Genomic DNA, 22,261 nt, shown 5'->3' on the forward strand with positions numbered 1-22,261 from the left:
TTGTCCTTTTTTTTTTTTGAAGATAGTGCTTCAATGTTATTTTTCATGTTGTGCAATCTTGCTCTCATCAGTCTGCTTATATAGCGGTACAAGATGTTAATAATATACTATCTCAGCCTTAAGGTACCTAGATTAATAGTTCTATTTTGAAAGAAATTTTGACAGTAGAGGTGGGGAAAATATTTTAAAATATACTTCTCTCTCTCTCTCTTTTTGATTTTTACATTGAGCAAAAGTTTAAAAAATGGTAAACACTGCCAAAATAGACTTTTGAGTTTCATGGTGTATATTCCAGATGGTTGGAACTTTTTTATTCTGTGTTTCAATAAAACTTTATTTACAGAAACAGGCAACTGGTTGGTTTTGGCCTGTGGACAGTAGTCTACAGACTCCTGCTAAATGGATCTAGGAAAAGTATTTTTTTTTCTCCTTACAAAGGAATTTAAATTATAGAAAAAATAAAGGGGAAGATACACATGATGGTTGGGAGTTCTTAACTTGCATAAAACTTGAAAAAAGAAGACAAATTGCTGATTCAAAAAGATTTGGGGGGTTTCTTTTTTTCTTAATTTAATTTTTTTATACAGCAGGTTCTTATTAGTTATCCATTTTATACATATCAGTGTATACATTACAATCCCAATCTCCCAATCCATCCCACCCCCACCCCCACCGCCACTTTCCCCCCTTGGTGTCCATACATTTGTTCTCTATGTCTCTGTCTCAATTTCTGCCCTGCAAACTGGTTCATCTGTACCATTTTTCTAGGTTCCACATATATGCATTAATATACGATATTTGTTTTTCTCTTTCTGACTTACTTCACTCTGTATGACAGTCTCTGGATCCATCCACAACTCTACAAATGACCCAGTTTCGTTCCTTTTTATGGCTGAGTAATATTCCATTGTATATATGTACCACACCTTCTTTATCCATTCGTCTGTCAATGGGCATTTAGGTTGCTTCCATGACCTGGCTGTTGTAAATAGTGCTGCAATGAACATTGGGGTGCATATGTCTTTTTGAATTATGGTTTTCTCTGGGCATGTGCCCAGTGGTGGGATTGCTGGGTCATACAGCAATTCTATTTTTAGTTTTTTAACGAACCTCCATACTGTTCTCCACAGTGGCTGTATCAATTTACATTCCCACCAACAGTGCAAGAGGGTTCCCTTTTCTCCACACCCTCTCCAGCATTTGTTGTTTGTAGATTTTCTGATGATGGCCATTCTGACTGGTGTGAGGTGATACCTCATTGTAGTTTTGATTTGCATTTCTCTAATAATTAGTGATGTTGAGCAGCTTTTCATGTGCTTCTTGGCCATCTGTATGTCTTCTTTGGAGAAATGTCTATTTAGGTCTTCTGCCCATTTTTTTTTTTTTTTAAGTTTTATTTATTTTTTTTTGTAGTATGCGAGCCTCTCACTGTTGTGGCCTCTCCCGTTGCGGAGCACAGGCTCCAGACGTGCAGGCCCAGCAGCCATGGCTCACGGGCCCAGCCGCTCTGTGGCATGTGGGCTCTTCCTGGACCGGGCACGAACCCGTGTCCCCTGCATCGGCAGGCAGACTCTCAACCACTGCGCCACCAGGGAAGCCCCTTCTGCCCATTTTTTGATTGGGTTTTTTTTTTAATATTGAGGTGCATGAGCTGTTTATATATTTTGGAGATTAATCCTTTGTCCATTGATTTGTTTGCAAATATTTTCTCCCATTCTGAGAGTTGTCTTTTCACCTTGTTTGTAGTTTTCTTTGCAAAAGCTTTTAAGTTTCATTAGGTCCCATTTGTTTATTTTTGTTTTTATTTCCATTTCTCTAGGAGGTGAAGCAAAAAAGATCTTGCTGTGATTTATGTCATAGAGTGTTCTGCCATGTTTTCCTCTAAGGGTTTTATAGTGTCTGGTCTTACATTTAGGTCTCTAATCTATTTTGAGTTTATTTTTGTGTATGGTATTAGGGACTGTTCTAATTTCATTCTTTTACATGTAGCTGTCCAGTTTTCCCAGCACCACTTATTGAAGAGGCTGTCTTTTCTCCATTGTATATCCTTGCCTCCTTTGTCATAGATTAGTTGACCGTAGGTGCGTGGGTTTATCTCTGGGCTTTCTATCCTGTTCCATTGATCTATATTTCTCTTTTTGTGCCAGTACCATATTGTCTTGATTACTGTAGCTTTGTAGTATAGTCTGAAGTCAGGGAGTCTGATTCCTCCAGCTCTGTTTTTCTCCCTCAAGACTGCTTTGGCTATTGGGGTCTTTTGTGTCTCCATACAAATTTTAAGATTTTTTGTTCTAGTTCTGTAAAAAATGTCATTGGTAAAATGATAGGGATTGCATTGAATTTGTAGATTGCTTTGGGTAGTATAGTCATTTTCACAATATTGATTCTTCCAATCCAAGAACATGGTATATATCTCCATCTGTTGGTATCATCTTTAATTTCTTTCATCAGTGTCTTATAGTTTTCTGCATACAGGTCTTACTTACTCCCTAGGTAAGTTTGTTCCTAGGTATTTTATTCTTTTTGTTGCAGTGGTAAAGGGAGTCTTTCCTTAAGTTCTCTTTCAGATTTTTCATCATTAATGTATAGGAATGCAAGAGATTTCTGTGCATTAATTTTGTATCCTGCAACTTAACCAAATTCATTGATTAGCTCTAGTAGTTTTCTGGTGGCATCTTTAGGATTCTCTGTGTATAGTATCATGTCATCTGCAAACAGTGACAGTTTTACTTCTTCTTTTCCGATTTGGATTCCTTTTATTTCTTTTTCTTCTGATTGCCATGGCTAGGACTTCCAAAACTATGTTGAATAATAGTGGTGAGAGTGGACATCCTTGTCTTGTTCCTGATCTTAGAGGAAATGCTTTCAGTTTTTCACCATTGAGAATGATGTTTGCTGTGGGTTTGTCTTATATGGCCTTCATTATGTTGAGGTAGGTTCCCTCTCTGCCCACTTTCTGGAGAGTTTTTATCATAAATGGGTGATAAATTTTGTCAAAAGCTTTTTCTGCATCTATTGAGATGATCATATGGTTTTTCTTCTTCAATTTGTTAATGTGGTGTATCACATTGTTTGATTTGTGTATATTGAAGAATCCTTGCATCCCTGTGATAAATCCCACTTGACCATGGTGTATGATCCTTTTAATATGTTGTTGGATTCTGTTTGCTAGTATTTTGTTGAGGAATTTTACATCTATATTCATCAGTGATATTGGTCTGTAATTTTCTTTTTTTGTAGTATCTTTGGTTTTGGTATCAGGGTTGATGGTGGGCTCATAGAAGGAGTTTGGGAGTGTTCCTTCCTCTGCAATTTTTTGGAAGAGTTTGAGAAGGATGTGTGTTAGCTCTTCTCTAAATGTTTGATAGAATTCACCTGTGAAGCCACCTAGTCCTGGACTTTTGTTTGTTGGAAGATTTTTAATCACAGTTTCAATTTCATTACTTGTGATTGTTCATATTTTCTGTTTCTTTCTGGTTCAGTCTTGGAAGGTCATACCTTTCTAAGAATTTATCCATTTCTTCCAGGTTGTCCATTTTATTGGCATAGAGTTGCTTGTATTAGACTCTTAGGATGCTTTGTATTTCTCCGGTGTTTCATTTATAATTTTATTGATTTGAGTCCTCTCCCTCTTTTTCTTCATGAGTCTGGCTAATGGTTTATAAAGTTTATTTATCTTCTCAGAGAACCAGCTTTTAGTTTTATTGATCTCTGCTATTGTTTTCTTTGTTTCTATTTCATTTATTTCTGCTCTGATCTTTATCATTTCTTTCTTTCTACTAACTTTGGGTTTTGTTTGTTTTTCTTTCTCTAGTTCCTCTAGGTTTAAGGTTAGATTGTTTATTTGAGACTTTTCTTGTTTCTTGAGGTAGGCTTGTATTGCTCTAAACTTCTGTGTTAGAACCGCTTTTGCTGCATCCCATAGGTTTTGGATCATCGTGTTTTCATTGTAATTTGTCTCTAAGTATGTTTTGATTTCTTCAGTGATCTCTTGGTTATTTAGTAACGTACTGTTTAGCCTCCATGTGTTTGTGTTTTTTTCTGTGTAATTGATTTCTAATCTCATAGCCTTGTGGTCAGAAAAGATGCTTGATATGATTTCAGTTTTCTTAAATTTACTGAGACTTGATTTGTGACCCAAGACGTGATCTATCCTGGAGAATGTTCCATGTGCACTTTAGAAGAAAGTGTAATCTGCTGTTTTTGGATGGAATGTCCTATAAATATCAATTAAATCTTTCTGGTCTATTGTGTCATTTAAAGCTTGTGTTTCCTTATTAATTTTCTGTTTGGATGATCTGTCCATTGGTGTAAGTGAGGTATTAGTGTCCACCACTATTATTGTGTTACTGTCGATTTCCTCTTTTATAGCTGTTAGTAGTTGCCTTATATATTGAGGTGCTCCTATGTTGGGTGCATATATATTTATAATTGTTATATCTTCTTCTTGGATTGATCCCTTTATCATTATGTAGTGTCTTTTCTTGTCTTTTGTAACATTCTTTATTTTAAGGTCTTTTATCTGATATGAGTATTGCTACTCCAGCTTTCTTTTGATTTTCATTTTCATAGAATATCTTTTTCCATCCCCTCACTTTCAGTCTGTATGTGTCCTAGGTCTGAAGTGGGTCTCTTGTAGACAGCATATATATGGGTCTTCTTTTTGTATCCATTCAGCGAGCCTGTGTCTTTTGGTTGGAGCATTTAATCCATTCACGTTTAAGGTAATTATCAATATGTATGTTCCTGTTACCATTTTCTTAATTGTTATGGGTTTGTTTTTGTAGGTCCTTTTCTTCTCTTGTGTTTCCCGCTTAGAGAAGTTCCTTTAGCATTTGTTGTAGAGCTGGTGTGGTGGTGCTGAATTCTCTTAGCTTTTGCTTGTCTATAAAGCTTTTGATTTCTCCATTGAATCTGATTGAGATCCTTTCCGGGTAGAGTAATCTTGGTTGTAGGTTCTTCCCTTTCATCACTTTAAATATGTCATACCATTCCCTTCTGGCTTGTAGAGTTTCTGTTGAGAAATCAGCTGTTAACTCCTATGGGAGTTCCCTTGTATGTTATTTGTCATTTTTCCCTTGTTGCTTTCAATAATTTTTCTTTGTCTTTAATTTTTGCCAGTTTGATTACTATGTGCCTCAGCATGTTTTTCCTTGGGTTTATCCTGCCTGGGACTCTCTGCACTTCCTGGACTTGGGTGGCTATTTCCTTTCCCATGTTAGGGAAGTTTTCAACTATAATCTCTTCAAATATTTTCTCAGGTCCCTTCTCTCTCTCTTCTCTTTCTGGGACCCCTATAATGCGAATGTTGTTGCGTTTAATATTGTCCCAGAAGCCTCTTAGGCTGTCTTCATTTCTTTTCATTCTTTTTCTTTATTCTGTTCCGTGGCAGTGAATACCACCATTCTGTCTTCCAGGTCACTTATCTGTTCTTTTGCCTCTGTTATTCTGCTATTCGTTCTTTCCAGTGTATTTTTCACTTCAGTTATTGTATTGTTCATCTCTGTTTGTTTGTTATTTAATTCTTCTAGGTGTTTGTTTTTTAATTCTTCTAGGTCTTTGTTAAACATTTCTTGCATCTTCTTGATTTTTCATTCCATTCTTTTTCCAGGGTCCTCGATCATCTTCACTATCATTATTCTGAATTCTTTTTCTGGAAGGTTGCCTATCTCCACTTCATTTAGTTGTTTTTCTGGGGTTTTATCTTATTCCTTCATGTGGTACAAAGTCCTCTGCCTTTTCATTTTGTCTATCTTTCTGTGAATGTAGTTTTCCTTCCACAGGCTGCAAAATTGTACTTCTTCTTGCTTCTGCTGTCTGCCCTCTCGATTTGGAGGGTTTCTGATGTGAAATATAAGAAAAGAAATAAGCCTTCCTTCTAATGAATACTTTGCTCATTATCATCCATAGTCACTATTTTACATTACATTTGGGGTGGATTGTATCATATCTCCTTGTTGATTATTAATGGTAGGTATTATATTAATGGCATAGGATCATTACCCCCACACCTTGGTAAAGACTGCTAGTGATAATAATATAAGGAATCCTGTAAATTTGGTGTGAAGTAGTGGAAAGAATTCTCTCTTACAATTTGGATACTTACATTCTTTTTAAAAATATCACTCTTATGAATGACTATGTACTTTTCTGAACCCCTTTTAGTTGTTTTTTTTTTTTTTTTTTTTGGCTGTGTTGGGTCTTTGTTGCTGCGCGCAGGCTTTCTCTGCTTGCAGCAAGCGGGGGCTATTTGTTGCGGTGCATGGGCTTCTCATTGCGGTGTCTTCTCATTACAGAGCACAGGCTCTAGGCGCGTGGGCTTCAGTAGTTGTGGCATTCAGGGCCAGTAGTTGTGGCTCGCAGGCTCTAGAACGCAGGCTCAGTAGTTGTGGCTCACTGGCTTAGTTGCTCCGTGGCTTATGGGATCTTCCCAAACCAGGGCTCAAACCCGTGTCCCCTGCATTGGCAGGTGGATTCTTAACCACTGTGCCACCAGGGGACACCCCCCCTTTTAGTTTTGAAATGTGATGATTCTGTATGCTTTTATGTACTTTACTTATCTTAAGGTATAATTCCATGTAAAGGGATATAACAATATAGATAAGAAAATCTGGTTTTTGTGAAATGAATTTTTTTCTGAAGCATATTTGATAAATGGTTAAGATTACATAAGCTTGTTGTAAAGAGATGGGAATAAATTTCTGTCCTACTCGATTGCTCTGTGTATATGGGACTACATCTGTGTATATTACTAATGCAGGGCCTAAATATTAAAGATGAATTTTCACTCTTTAAATAGTTTCTTTCCAATAAAGAGTGTACATATTTAACACAGTAAGTTATTTTGGCCTGCAAGAAAATTCTTTTTTTTTATTATTGAAGTATAGTTGATTTACAATATTGTGTTACTTTCAGGTGTGCAGCATAGTGATTCAGATATATATGTATTTAGATATATATACGTCTCTATGTATCTATATATAGATATATACGTATTACTTTTCAGATTGTTTTCCCTTATAGGTATTACAAAATATTCAGTAGAGTTCCCTGTGCTATACAGTAGGTCCTTGTTGGTTATGTATTTTATATATAGTAGTGTGTATATTTTAATCCCAAACTCCTAATTTTTCCCTCTGCCCACCCCATGTTCCTCTTTGGTAACCGTAATTTTGTTTTCTGTGTCTGTGAGTCTCTTTCTGTTTTGTAAATAAGTTCATTTGTATGATTTTTTAAAAATTTCATATATAAACAATATCATATGATATATATCTTTCTGTGTCTGGCTTACTTCACTTAGTATGATAATCTCTAGGTCCATCTGTGTTGCTACAAATCGCATTATTTCATTCCTTTTTATGGCTGAGTATTCCACTGTATATACATACTACATCTTTATCCATCCATCGATGGACATTTTGGTTTGCTTCCATGTCTTGACTGTTGTAAATAGTGCTGCTATGAACATTGGAGTGCATGTATCTTTTTGAATTATGGTGTTTTGAGGATATATGCACAGGAATGGGATTGCAGAATCATATGGTAGCTCTATTTTTAGCTTTTTAAGGATAAGTAATTTTATTTTTGACTTTATTGTCACATTTTTTGCTTTTAACTATTCGTTGTTACAGTTATGTTACAAACTTATGAGCTGTGGAAGGAATTAATATGGGTGTAATGAAGATTTTTTTAAATGTAGTTTTGGAAACCATCGCATCTTTCTTGGTATGTTTCCAAAGGGAAAAAGGTAGTTCCTGCTTTAAGTTTGATGGTTTTAGTCACATTTTTTCTTATCTCTAAACTAACAAAAATTTCCTTTGGACATTGAAGGTGGGAAAGAAAATCTTTTAAGAGAGAGACATTTCAAAAACCGCACTTAATTGAAAGACCCTTTCATGTAAATTTTTGACTTTTTAATTCTTATGTAAAAGCTGTTACTTAGACTTGATTTGGTATTTTTAGACATTCATCAAATTGTCATTTCATTATTTTAAAATCAGTCCTTTTTGGGAAATAGATGACTAATATTGTCATCATTATCAGGAAATAGCTCAGCATCTGTGTGATGTTTTTTGGATGTATTGAAATTCTTTTTACAGGTTTGGTTTTTATAGCATGTCTTAGTTACTGTGTTATGGAGGAATAGGTTCTCACTATTCTGGCATAATGGAACTAGCCACAGGACTCTAGAGAAGTAAATGTTGAGTGGGAAGACTTGGCTAGCTAGAAGTAAAACATGGACTCTAAGGAACTAATTTGCCTTCTGAAGTTTTGATTTGTGTTGACAGGAGGAGAGTAGGCTATAAATGATAAAGCAATGCTGGGAAACATTATTTTTCTTCATTATTAACCTTGTTATAATAGAAATTATTTAAAAAGCTTTCTCACCCTTAAAATGTCTTCATGCTTAGAAATAACAGAAATTGTGTCTAATGATATGCTTTGGGATATTGGCACCTTTGTTTTAGTTTTTAGCCGGATACTGAGTTACAAGTAATATAGTGCTCTGAGATTCACCATTTTAGGTTTTCATCATGCAGATAGTGTCTTCTAGAGGAGATGATGCACTAATAACATGATAGAAAGGCATATTTTATTGACTACTGATTGATCTGTACATGGCTCTTGATGCTACAAAGATATATGTGTTACTCTCCATGGCTTTTCCTTCCTATTACATTTACAAAGAAGAACATTCGTTAGGTAATTTTGTGTTATTCCTGGAGGACAGTAGTGGCTAAAGTCTTACCAGGCGTTACAGGTGGAAATTGAGTTCTAACCTAGCTCGTTTTGATGAAATAAGCACTCTATTATTTTTATCTTTAAATGTAATTTTCAGTTCATTTCACCTATGTGCTTACTATCTTAGATGCCATGCTTTTTTGAAGTGGTAGATTACTCCTACCTCAGATGTGATTGCAGAGTTAGATTTCCCATTCCGTTCTATCTGTTAAAGATTAGAGAGAAACATTCAGAAGTTTCCTTCTTTTTAGGTCAAAGGTGGAGGTGGAGACTGTATGGTTTTTGTTTATCCATTTTAGGAACACTTAGCATTTCATTCTTTTACTGAATAAGAACGTTATACTTATTTATTCTTATTAAAAGTTTGCTGAAGATTGGCCTCACTTTTCTAGGGTGTTGTCAATGAAGAGGGCATAGGACACAAAAATGGATTCTCAGTATTGCTAATGTTCTAAATTACAGTGTAGTAAATAAATATGTTTGACTGTTTTTTTCCATTTCCCTATACATAATAAATGGCAGTGAGAGAGTTTTTAATGTTTTGACAAAAATTTGTAAAGGGCACAGAATAACTGTAATTCTTTCTATTGATTATTGGGATCACTCTGCATAGTTTCAGCTTGCACAGTCATTTTTATGTGCAAAGGGAGGACTGCCTGTATTTTAGACATTACTCAGTTCTAATATACTAAATATTGATAGATATAACTCATATAAACACATCTCTTTATATTTGCCTTTATACGTGTCTCCTATATTTTTTGTCCTGATTGAATAAGCATTGCCAATAAGCCTAAAACCTAAGGAACAATTTATACTCCTTTATCTCCCTCATAGTTTACATTTCTAATGATTTAACAACTCTCATCGTTATCCCCTTCTCTTCATACCCTATTGATTGTCTTTACTTAGGCACTCACATATCACCCTTCATAGGGTATGACTGTAAAGGGATGGTATGGTTATAAAGGGATAGCATGAGGGAAATGCTAGGGGCAACAGAACTGTTCAAGATCGGGATTTTGGTGGTGGTTACAGGAAGGGTATACATGTTAAAAATCATAAACTTTCTTTTTGTCTTGCTGTGACATTGGCCTTTAAATGTTTCTTTGCCACGCCTTCAAAATAGATCTTACAAATAAATCAACAAGTACTTACAGAGTACATCGTTCAAGGCATTGTCCTATGCGCTGAGGAAGATATAAACACACAGAAGCTATGTTTCTGCCCTGAAGGAGTTTATATTCTAATAAAATAGTTAGACAACACAAGTTACAGCAGTAAGATAAATTGTAATCATCTCTTAAAGGAAATACAAACAAAATACTAGTTTGTGCTAGGAATATGTAGGAGGGTAATTCTTCATTGAAGAGGTGGCATTTAAGCTGTCTTGGAAAATGCATTGGTACTTGGCAGTCAAAAGTACAGACAAAGGATGTTCTGAAGAGAAGGAAAAATATAGTGCACTTTACAGAATTGTAAGTTTTCTTATTATAGCTCATAAAAGCTTGGGATCTACACCTCATGAATACTCACATCCTGTTTTATTCCATTTTATGCTCCAAAACTCTTAGAAACATTTTGGTCTGACGCTGCAGTCTCTTACAAGTAGTATTATGGCTTTCAACTTAATAATTTTGTTCATCTTTTTTATTCTGATTTTAATGGTTCTGTGGACAGTGAACTATTTCTAAGTCTTAATGTAGTCAACAGATAGTAAATATATAAGTGAAAAGTCTGATATTTCTGTAAAATTTTCTACTGACAGAGTGAATTTGAGTAAATGGAGTTTTCAGAATATATAATCTTATAAAGTATTTCTGTAATACTTCTCTAAATTGCTTTTCTCTAGTTTTTCCTATTTAGGTGAATGAATCAAGTCTACTTAAAAGCAATCGTAATCTCTTTTTTTCAATAGGTTTTCTGTGAAGACCCTGATTGATCGGTCCTGCTTTGAGACAATTGATGATTCTTCTCCTGAATTTAACAATTTTGCCGCTATTTTGGAACAGATTCTAAGTCACCGGCTGAAAGGTAATAGTGCTTATGTATTATTTATTCTGCCAACAGCTCTCATATTAACAAGGTTGAAATTTTAGAAACCATACAGTCTGGTGTATGTAGCAGCCAAGCAGCATCTTGAGAAACATAAAACTGATTTTAGAAGGTCTAATCTTTTGGCTGTGTCCCTGTAAAGAATCTCTATTCTTGGATTTATACCCATTTCCAGGATGCATTAAAAATATTGAATATATTAATTGCCACATACAAGAAGCAGGATCACTTTCTATATGTAATTAAATAAAAGTTTAAGTTAAAAGGTAGCCCATCTTCAAAGATTACTAGATGGTATTTTAATTAGTTTACAGAGAAGCATCCAGGCATTAAGTTTGTTTGCTTAATCTTTTCTTCATTAAACTCAGAATCTTTGAAAATTTTTTAGCTGTAAGTAGGTTAAAAAAAGAGCTATGTAAAAGAGATGCTGGACTTAAAAAAAAATAAATCAGTAAATGTATTAATGTCAGAAATGTAAATCTCTTAAAATTTAAAAGGGAAGATGGGAGCTGTGTTCTCTCAGAATTATAAAATATTTTTAAATTAAAAATATACATCTGTAAAATATAGCTGATAACATCAAGAAATATTATGTAGTATAAATTTTAGTAATAATAAATAATAACTTTATCACATTAATTCCATTATCTAGTTTTCCTAAAGGAGACGTGATCATTAGATGTTTTCACTTAAGTTTTTATTATGTTTACAATCTTAATGTTATAGTAGTTTCAAATAAGTAATCTGTGTGGTAATATAATTTATGAGAATCTCAAATTTAATCTGAAGGTTAATTTGTTTTCTGCTTTTTGATGCTGAAAGCATCAGTTGAGCAGTCCTGTGGGCTTATAACAAATGGTTGGATTTAATAAATGGGGAGACAAAATCTGAATTCATTCAGCCCTTTGCAATTTAAAATGGGATCCATAAAAATCACTGGTGCTTTTCTGTTAAAAGTTTGTTGTTCTGTATTTTTAAAGGGTTATTTTTTTTTCTTATTTTGCTGTCCTGTATTTTCTAAAATTTCTGTCATTAATGTGTTACCTTTTATGAGAAAATAAGTTTTTATGAACGCAGAGCGTCTGAAAGTATTTTGAAATATTGTCATGGTTACTATATTGTGTGGTGATCGTATTTTAAAATTTTATACATAATTTTATAAATAATACTTTAAAACACATCAAATACAGCACAGCTTGATGTATCTTAATGTTCCAAGGGTTTTATCATAAGACCTCAATTCCCTTGATTTGGTGTACCATTTGGCATTTAATTCGCTCACAAAATACGTAAACAACTGCAACAGAATACAATTAGACCGTGTTGATATAGCCATGCTGAGTTATGGGGTTGACTAACTACCGCATAAGTGGACCCCTCCTGCACACCTGTGTGCCATCTTCTGAGTCATGCCTCAGCAAAATACAGGTCATAGGCCTTTAGACTTACTTTGTCACCATGAATGTTATTTCTGAGAAGCCAGTGAACTGCTGTGTTGAGAATAGAATCTCTAGTTGATTTATGGATAAGAATTCCACAAGTATGACAGTAAGACAGTTAAGAAAGATGATCCAGTGAGGTTTGTGTGAATTTTTTAAGCTAGGTAAGATTAATAATTCAAAACATGCTTTTTAAAAAAAGTTCTGTTGGGACTTCCTTGGTGGTCCAGTGGTTAATACTCCACACTTCCACTGCAGGGGGCACGGGTTCAATCCTTGGTCAGGGAACTAAGATCCCCCATGTCAGAAATAAATTTAAAAATTTAAAATAAAAAAAAGTTCCTATAGGTCGATTATGGTGGTCACTGTTATTACTGTAGATATGAATTATGAAATGATATGTAACTCTCAAGATGAGGTTGTTTATTAAAGATTCAAGTGTCTAGAAACTTCATATAATATTGCCCATTTTTTGGTATTCTAATATGTAACAAATTGCTTTTACTTTTGGAGAAGTTATATAATTATTTGGGAGATCTTTTTGTTTTTGTTTTTTGTTTTTTTTAAATATTTATTTATTTATTTTGGCTGCGCCCGGTCTTAGTTGTGGCAGGCAGGATCTTCTCTGTGGCATGTTTAGTTGTGGCATGCAGACTCTTAGTTGTGGCATGCGAACTCTTATTTACAGCATGCATGTGGGATCTAGTTCCCCGAGCAGGAATTGAACCCGGGCCCCCTGATTGGGAGCACGGAGTCTTACCCACTGGACCACCAGGGAAGTCCTGAGAAGTTATATAATTATTTTGATAGTACAGTGTGTTCACTTAAAATTTAGTTATTATAACAACTCATTTTTTCAATGTTTTTCTTGATAGAAGTACAAATTTAAAATGTATAACTTCATGGGTTTATAAGATTTACTTTTCTCTAGCTACTTTTTATTTTTGAAATAAAAGGGTGTTTAGTTTATCAATTTTTTTCAGAGAAAATCAAAATTCATCCCCAGACACAATATAGGCTGTGCTGACACAGGTAACGGGGAGAGCTTCATTCATTCTAACAGCCCCATTATTGAAAAAAAAGGAGGCTTTTAAAATCACATATATTAATCTTGTTTGCAGTAATTCCTTAATAAGATGATGATCTTACTTTTCTGGACTATATTTGAGAACTAAGAATTAATACACCACCAAATGTAAAATAGATAGCTAGTGGGAAGCAGCCACATAGCACAGGGAGATCAGCTCGGTGCTTTGTGACCACCTAGAGGGGTGGCATAGGGAGGGTGGGAGGGAGACGCAAGAGAGAAGAGATATGGGGATATATGTATATGTATGGCTGATTCACTTTGTTATACAGCAGAAACTAACACACCATTGTAAAGCAGTTATACTCCAATAAAGATGCTAAAAAAATAATGAATAAAAACTATTTATTTCCTTTAAAAAAAGGAAAAGAAAGAATTAATCACAGAATATAAAATTCAAAGAGGCCTTAGTTCATGTCTTCAGTTCAGTCATTTTTGGACTTTTCCTTTAAAGCATAATCCTTCTCTCCAGCCTACTCCCACCTCCCCTAATAAAAGACACTGCAGATGCTAGACATAAGTGGAAGGTCTGGTTGAAGCTCAGTAGGGAAATTGGGCATTTTGTCAGCTCGGCAGCAGTCACACCCCAGTTCCACAGCACCACTTCAGGCAGCGCTGTGAATCATAGCTTAAAAATCACTACTCCAGTGTCCCTCCTACTGAAGCCATCCACTCAATGATATTTCCAACCGGTGGACATACAGTCTTTGTTTTAATACTTCGGATATTGGGGAACTTAGGACAGTAAAGTAGGGCCATCAATTTTGGGGCAGTTCAGATTGTTAGAAAATTCTTATGTATAAGAAGCCAACTTATCTGACTGTGCTTTTCTGCCTCTTTTTAAAATTGTGAGCCTCATAAATATTAAAAGATTGCTATTCTATAATCCTTTCTCTTTAGTTACCCTTTTTCTTTCTTCCAGGTAAAGTATCTCTAGTTATTTCGATCTTCTGGAACCACTATAGTCTTAGTTATTCTTCTGGTTTATTACTGGTTTACCGAGATCTTAAAATGTGGTACTCAAAGCTGAGTAAAGTGCTTCAGATAGGCTAACTTCTGTAATTTGAGATTACAGTGACTTTTTGATTCCCACATCACACTTTTGTTCACAATGAAATTAAGGCCAAGTAAAATCCCAAGGCTTTTAAAAAATTGCTTGTTTTATGTTTTAGATTCTCTAAATTAGTTGCCTGAGATCAAGTTTGAAAGGAATAAATGCAGTATTATTTTCTTCATCATTCACTTTAGAGATAGATGAAGTGGCTATAAAAATGAAATTCTACTTCCGGGAAGATAAAGTGAACATACTTTCCCCTATTTCTCCCACTTACTATAACCCAAAACCCTGGACCTATAAAACACAAGACTCTGAAAGGTAGGGAGAAGAAGTCTAGGGACTTCAGGACCTTAAGAATGGCATGGTGGTGGATTTCTTGGATTTTCTGGTTGCTTTACATCCGACACTGAGTACTGGATAAGCCAGTAGCTTGCAGACATCAACAAGCACATGTACACACACACAAACATACAGTCTGACAAGGACCTGCTCTTTCTAGCTAAAGGACCAGGAACAGAACAGCCTGGCAAGACAGAACACTTTTAGACAGTATCTGCTCTAGTTTAGCCAAATACCACAGAAAAAGTGTGGCACTACCGCTAGCCAGGCCTGAAGAGGCTGAATGGAGAACCTAGAAGTCCGCCCTCAGGAGACTGTAACAGAGTATCTCAACACCACCACAGTGTGGTATCAAAAAAAACCAAGCAGGGGCTTCCCTGGTGATGCAGTGGTTGAGAATCTGCCTGCTAATGCAGGGGACACGGGTTCGAGCCCTGGTCTGGGAGGATCCCATATGCCGCGGAGCAACTAGGCCCGTGAGCCACAACTACTGAGCCTGCGCGTCTGGAGCCTGTGCTCCGCAACATGAGAGGCCGCGATAGTGAGAGGCCCGCACACCTCAATGAAGAGTGGCCTCCGCTTGCCGCAACTAGAGAAAGCCCTCGCACAGAAACGACCCACCACAGCAAAAATAAATAAATTAATTAATAAACTCCTACCCCCAACATCTAAAAAAAAAAAAGACCAAGCAGAGAGCTGGCATTTCTTCCCTTTTCGGTGGTTGTGAGCCTTCTCTTCTCACCTGCCCCCACAGTGTGTCAATGGAGAGCCTGGACTTTCATCCCCACCCAGCAGTAATGAGGTTGTGTCAGAAGAGGTGTATTGGAGAGTTATATCTCCGACCATCACCCAGCGGGTGACAAGGCTACCCTCAGTGCATTGTCAGTCAGCCTGTACTCCCACCTCCACCCAGCGGTAATGAGGACCCCTCCTTCAAGTGTCAATGAAGGCCAACCGGGAAACTTGGACTTCTCCCTCCACTTGCCAGTAATGAAATGTGGTGCCCTCCACCCTCCGATCTTCCCCTGCTGGAGCAGTGTCATAGAAAGCCAGTTAAAACAGAAGGTTTAGGGGCTTCCCTGATGGCGCAGTGGTTAAGAATCTGCCTGCCAATGAAGGGCACACAGGTTCAATCCCTGCTCCGGGAGGATCCCACATGCTGCAGAGCAGCTAAGGTCATGTGCCACAACTACTGAGCCTGCGCTCTAGGGCCTGTGAGCCACAACTCCTGAGCCCGCTTGCCCCAACTACTGAAGCCCGTGCACATAGAGCCCATGCTCCGCAACAAGAGAAGCCACTGCAATGAGAAGCCTGCGCACCACAACAAAGAGTAGCCCCCGCTCTCCACAACTAGAGAAAGCCTGCACGAAGCCATGAAGACCCAACGCAGCCAAAAATAAATAAATTAATTATTTAAAACAAACAAACAGAGGTTTAAATAAGATAATAGTCTCATAACATAGTATGAACATATCCAGGTTTCATTTGAAGATCACTTTTCATACCAAGACCCAGGAAGATCACAAGTTGCAGAACAAAAGACAATAGATGTCAACACTGAAATGATAAAAGGTGGTAGAATTACTGACAAAGATCACAAATCAGTCATGATAAAAATGCTTCACTTAGCAATTTCAAAGACACTTGAAACAAGTGAAAAAGTAGAAAACCTCAGCAAAGAAATAGAAGGTAAAAAGAAGCAAATGGAAATTTTGATATGGAAAAGTACAAAACCAAATTAAAAAGCTCAGTGGATAGGCTCAACAGGAAAATGGAGGGGAAAGAAGAAAGAATCAGTGAACTGGAAGACAAAACAATAGAAATTTCCTAATCAAATAACAGAGACTCAAAATAATCTAAAATTAGAAATAAGAGACTGAAAAAAAAAAAAAAAAAGAAAGCCTCAGAGATCTGTGGGACTGTAACAAAAGATCTAAAATTCCTGTCATCAGAGTACTCAAAGGAGAGGTGAAAGAGGAAAAGACTGAAAATGTACTCAAAGAAATAATGGCTGAAATTTTCTCAAATTTGACAAGAGGTAAACATACAGATTCAAGAACCTAAGTGGATCACCGAGTAAATCCAAAGAAATACATGCCACAGTACATTATAATTAAACTTTTTAGAAATAAAGACAGAGAAAATGTTGAGAAGTAGCCAGAGGGAAATGATACCTTGTCTATAAGGGAAAAACCATTTGAATGATAGCAGATTTCTCATCAGATACCATGGAAGCATTTCTGTCAAGTGCTGGAAGTAAAATGTCCACAGAGTATCCTATATCCAGCAGAATTAATCTTCAGTAATGGAGAGAATATCTAGACATTCTCAGATGATGGAAAACTAAGGGAATTTATTGCCAGCAGACTTACTCTAAAACTGTGGCTAAAGAACCCTCTTTAAGCATAAGTGAGTCATAAAAGAAGGAACTTTTAAAAGGAAGGAAGAACATGGTAAACAAGAATGTGGGTAAATACAATAGGCTTTCCATTTTATTTTGTAGTTTTCTGTTTGTTTGCTGTTTTTGGTTTCTCTGTTTCCGTTTTCCTATTTTCCTGTGAATTACTTGAAAATTTTTTAGAATTCCATTTTTATTTATCTCTAGTCTTTTTGAGTGTATTTCTTTGTGTATATTTTTTAGTGGTTGCTCTAGGTATTATATTATATATATATAACTTGTCACAGTCTGTTAGTGTCATCATTTTCCAGTCTGAAATTTAAAAACCTTACCTTTCTTCATAGACATTACTCTCCCCCATTTATAATTGTTTTAGATATTTCCCCTACATACATTTAGAATTAGTGTTATAATTTTTGTTTCCACCATCAAATTTAATTTAGAAAACTCAAGAAGAGAAGGCAAGTCTGTTGTTTCAGGTTGCTGCTTTGTCCAGCACACAGTCTGGGATAGACAAGGCAAAGGGATTTAACTGCTGTGTCATTTCTTAAGTTCCAAGCTCTCTAGCCAATCTTCCTTTTATTCTCCACCTTCAGAATCTTCTTACGGTTTTTTTTTTGCATATAATATCCAGGGATTTTGGTATTTAACCGGAGGAGAGTACATCTACTTTATCTTTTCCGGAACCAGCAGTCTCCTTTAATTTTGTAATGTGAAGAATTGCATCAATAGTTTTTCTAATGTTAATTCATCCATATATACTTGGGAAAAATCTAACTTGAACCTCATGTATTGTTTTAGTATACTTTATTTAGGATTTAGTTTTGATTCTGAGTTTATGAGCAAAATTTGTCATTTTTCTGTTTGGTACTTGTTTTGGGTTTTGTTATCAAGATTATATCACCTCATTAAATAAATGAAGGTGTTTTATCTTTTATTATTCGTTGGAAGAATTTTCCATGAGCTTGGAATCGTCTGTTAGAATTTGCCAGTAAAAACTCTGGGTCAAGCAGGGCTGGGCGGTGTGCATGTGCAAGTGCACTTTAACAGCTAACTTACCTTCTTTAATGCTTATAGGTCTGTTTAGGTTGTTGATTTCTCTATTGTATGTTCTGTTCTACAGTTGTCAATTTCTTCTATATCCTCTTAATTATTTACTCTGTAGTGAGTTGCCATTTTTCATTTCAGTGTGACACAAAGTAGATGAATTCAACTGTGAATGGTTTAAAAAAGTCAAAGCTCACTGAAGAGATCTAAAGATAAGTGACATATTCATCCTTATGGTATTGTTAAAAGCGAAGATTCTGCTTTTAAAAAAAAACCCACTCCCTACCCTCATTGTTTGCCAGCTGTCCACCTCCTCTGAAGGATATGGTATACAGTTGTTCTTCAATATCCATGGAGGATTGGTTCCAGGACCCCCTGGATACCAAAATCCGCAGATGCGCAAGTCCCTTATATAAAATGTAGCATTTGCATATAACCTACGCACATCCTCCCGTATAGTTTGAATCATCTCTAGGTTACTTGTAATACTTAATACAATGTAAATGCTATGTAGATAATTGCCAGCACCTGGCAAATTCAAGTTTTGCTTTTTGGAACTGTCTGGAATTAAAAAAAATTTTTTTTCCATGCATAGTTGGTTGAATCCATGGATGCAGAGGGCCATCTGCATTTAATTCAGTCTGCTGTTAAAGAACAAAACAAAAGCTCCATTAGTGAATACCTGGTATTATTTTCTACACAGATGTCCCCTTTTCCATCCCTAATATTGCTTATTAGTTATTTTTCTCTTTTTTCATGAGCACTATTGACAGAGATTTGTTCATTTTATTAGTCTTTCAAATAATTAATTTTTGGCTTTGTTGATTTCCTTCTCTCCAAATACTGCTTTGGCTACATTTACAAGTTTGGATATGTATTATGTTTACTAATATTCATTTTTAAGTAATTTCTATTTTTCATTATTATTTCTTCCTTGGCTTAGTGTTATTTGGAAGTTCAGTTTTAATGTTTCTGAAAAATAGGAGCTTTTAGCTTTTCATTTTTACTTCTATGTTAATTGAATTATGGTCAGAGAGTTTGGTCTGTATGGCAGATTTTTTGAAATTTGTAAGATTTGCTTAATGGCCTAGTTTATGATTAGTTTTAATAAATGTTCCATATTGAGAAGAATGTGTATTCTCTTACTGTTGATTATGTTTTTCAAATGCTAGTCACATTTTTGTCAGTTTGATCTGTTAATAACTTAGAAATTTTAAACTATTTTATTATTCTGATGGATTTATCAAGTTATTCTGGTAGATATGTCTATTTTTGCTGTCTGTATTTTGAGTCTATTTGTTGCATTCAGTTTTAGGGTTTTTGTAAATTCCCTTATTTTCTGTTTACTTTTCATTTTTGGCCTCTTAAGTATTTCTGTGGGTTTTTTCGTGTGCTTGCTACGTTTAAAAGTGTATCTACTATATTTTATCCAGCATTTCTAATTTTCTTTTGTTTTGTGTTGGGAGGAAAGATTTTCCTAAAATTACATGTTTCCCACTTGAAAGACAAATTCTTCCTATTGCTAAAGAGAGTTCTAAAACGTTCTCTTCTTTTCTTTGAAAATTATCATAGCCCTTTGTTGTTGATTTGAGTGAACAGTTAAACTTAATAGTCAAAGTGTATAATGTTGAGGTAAAACAAGTCTGGCACCAATAGTAAGTATTCATTATTTCCTTTTTGACAGTTTCTATTGTCATGTAATTAAAAAAATTTATAATTAAAAAATACTTAGGTGTATATATCTGTATATTATATATCACAATGCTATAGTAATATATAATCACTACATTATATATATTCATATTTAGGTAATATAGTATATAATGTATTATATATTTTTTTAAGCTTAGATCCTTTTTCCTATTTCCCTTTTTATACATAAATTCACCCATTTCCGTCCTCTAGCCCTGGCTTTTAAATATTTTTTGGTTCCTGTAGATATAAGGTTTTTTCCTGCTTGACAATGAGGTCTATTTCTGGTTATTACCCACTGAAACTATTACTTGAGTAACCATTTCAATTTCCACTTCAGTTGCACTCTTCTGTTTCTTCTTTATTCCCTTCTAGCCAGTTCTTAATAAGCTTTTCCTATAGGTGGGTTTTCTCCTTCCTCTTCTATGTATTACTGCATTCTAAACTCTCCATTTCATTTTTCTTAGCTCTGGAAATTTTCCTAAGAAAACTTGCCTTATTTTTCTACCATATCCTTTTTCAGACAGCATGAGTTCTGTTTATCTTATGTCTTTTAGTATGCCGTACACTTTACCATTACTGTAGCCTTCAAAAAGTTACAATTCAAAAAGTTAACTCAATTTATGATGCTAGAGAAGGTGGAGTAAGTCCACTACTACCCTAACTCTCTGTCTTAGCATGCTTGAACTGACAGGACAAAATGCCACAGACTGGGTGGCTTAAACAACATAAATTTACTTCTCACAGTTCTGGAGCTTGAGAAGTCCAAGACCAAGGTGCTGGCTGATTGAGATTCTGGTGAGAACTCTTTTCCTGGCTTGTAGATGGTTGCCTTCTTGCTGTGTCCTCAGATGGCAGAGGGAAAGAGAGAATGAGAGTGCTTTCTGGTGTCCCTTCTTATAAGGACACTAACCCTACAGGATCAGGACCCTACCCTTATGACCTCATTTAACATTAATTACCTCCTTATAGGCCCTATCTCCAAATATAGTCACATTGGGTGTTAGGGTTTCAACATAAGACTTTGGGAGGAATCAGTTCAGCCCACAGCACTCTTCTACCGATTGCAGCTAAAAACTCTGGACAGAATACAAAAGCAACTACTTATATACCTTGGAAAGTAAACAGTAGCAGCCAGGTTGGGGAGAGAGATCAAAATTTGAAGAAGAACCATCATAGGAATGAGTGTCCTTTGTATTTTTTTCCCTCCTATATCCTCAGCCTTAACCTGAGGGGCCCTTTGTCTTTAATTGTGCTATGGATGCAGACAGCAAAGACTCCAACAGTAACCTTCTCTTTCTGGCCAGAGTATCCGGAAAAGGTCCCTCTGTGAGCCAGAGAGTATTGAGGCTTCCCATTTTTCCTCCTTTTTCTTGCTGCTTTCCCCCAAGAGCAGCTTGAGTTGCCCAGGATTGTGCCATAGTCTGAGAGGTTAAAACTCTAAAACTTTTAATTTACATTAATGTTGCATTAATGTTGCAGGAAAAGGAAGGATCTGGGGGCTGGAGTCTATCAGGGAAGAGAGCACTTGAAAGGGGAATGCCCTAATTCTGTATGTATTGACCAGCATAAGTTCTGGCCTCACACCCAAGAATGTGAGGACTGAGCTAGGATACAAACCACCACCCAAATCCCAGAGCAGCATATATATCGGTAAGGCCCAAATAGCTAAGGCTTTACAAACTGAACTTACATTGTAACCACTGCCCATATAAAGCAAGAAAGAACTTGGCTATCTGAATCTAACTGGGTTGATTGTCTACCAAAAAACAAAACAAAACAAAACAAAAATCAACATATTTTAGGGATTTTAATAGGATTTAGAGTGTAAAGATAATATTTAAAACATCCAGTATAAAACTTAAAGTTACTTCATATACAAAGAACCAGGAAAATATGACCAATTGTCAGAGGAAAAGGCAATCAAAGATGCCAATCCTGAGATGAATTATCAGGCAAAGATGTTAAATCAACCATTAAAACCATGCTCCATGATGTAAGGTAAATATTCTTGAAATGAATAGAAAGATAGAAGTTCTGAACTGAGAAATAAAAACCTCATAAAGGACCACATGGAAATTTCAGAACATAAAAGTAAAATATCTGAAATAAAACATTTACTAGGTGGGGTTCTATAGCAAAGTGGAGATAATAGAGCTGTGTATGAATTTGAAAATAGATCAATAGAAATTATCCAAACTGAAGAACCAGAGCCTCAGGGACCTGTTGGACAATAGCAGAAGATATAATGTTTACATCATTGGAATCCCAGAAGGAGAGGGGCAAGAGATTGGTGCAGAAAATACGTTTAAAAAAAAATAAAGCTATAAGTTCCTGGATCTGGGAAAAGAATAAACTTATTGGTCCAAGAAGCTTAGCAAACCTCTGAAAAGGTAAACTCAAAG

At 35.7% G+C, this 22,261-nt stretch overlaps 1 protein-coding gene across 7 annotated transcripts in view; it reads left to right on the forward strand.

Moving 5' to 3' along the window:
- Positions 1 to 22,261, forward strand: part of RUNDC3B (RUN domain containing 3B) — a 148,102-nt gene that overhangs the window by 14,527 nt on the left and 111,314 nt on the right. For all 7 annotated transcript variants that reach the window (XM_060107963.1, XM_060107964.1, XM_060107968.1 and 4 more), the window contains exon 2: positions 10,661 to 10,776. In XM_060107963.1, the coding sequence (XP_059963946.1) occupies positions 10,661 to 10,776 (116 nt within the window). The remainder of the gene's footprint in view (positions 1 to 10,660; positions 10,777 to 22,261) is intronic.

This window comes from Mesoplodon densirostris, chromosome 9 (assembly GCF_025265405.1).
Source record: "Mesoplodon densirostris isolate mMesDen1 chromosome 9, mMesDen1 primary haplotype, whole genome shotgun sequence".
NCBI classification, from domain to species: Eukaryota; Metazoa; Chordata; class Mammalia; order Artiodactyla; family Ziphiidae; genus Mesoplodon; species Mesoplodon densirostris.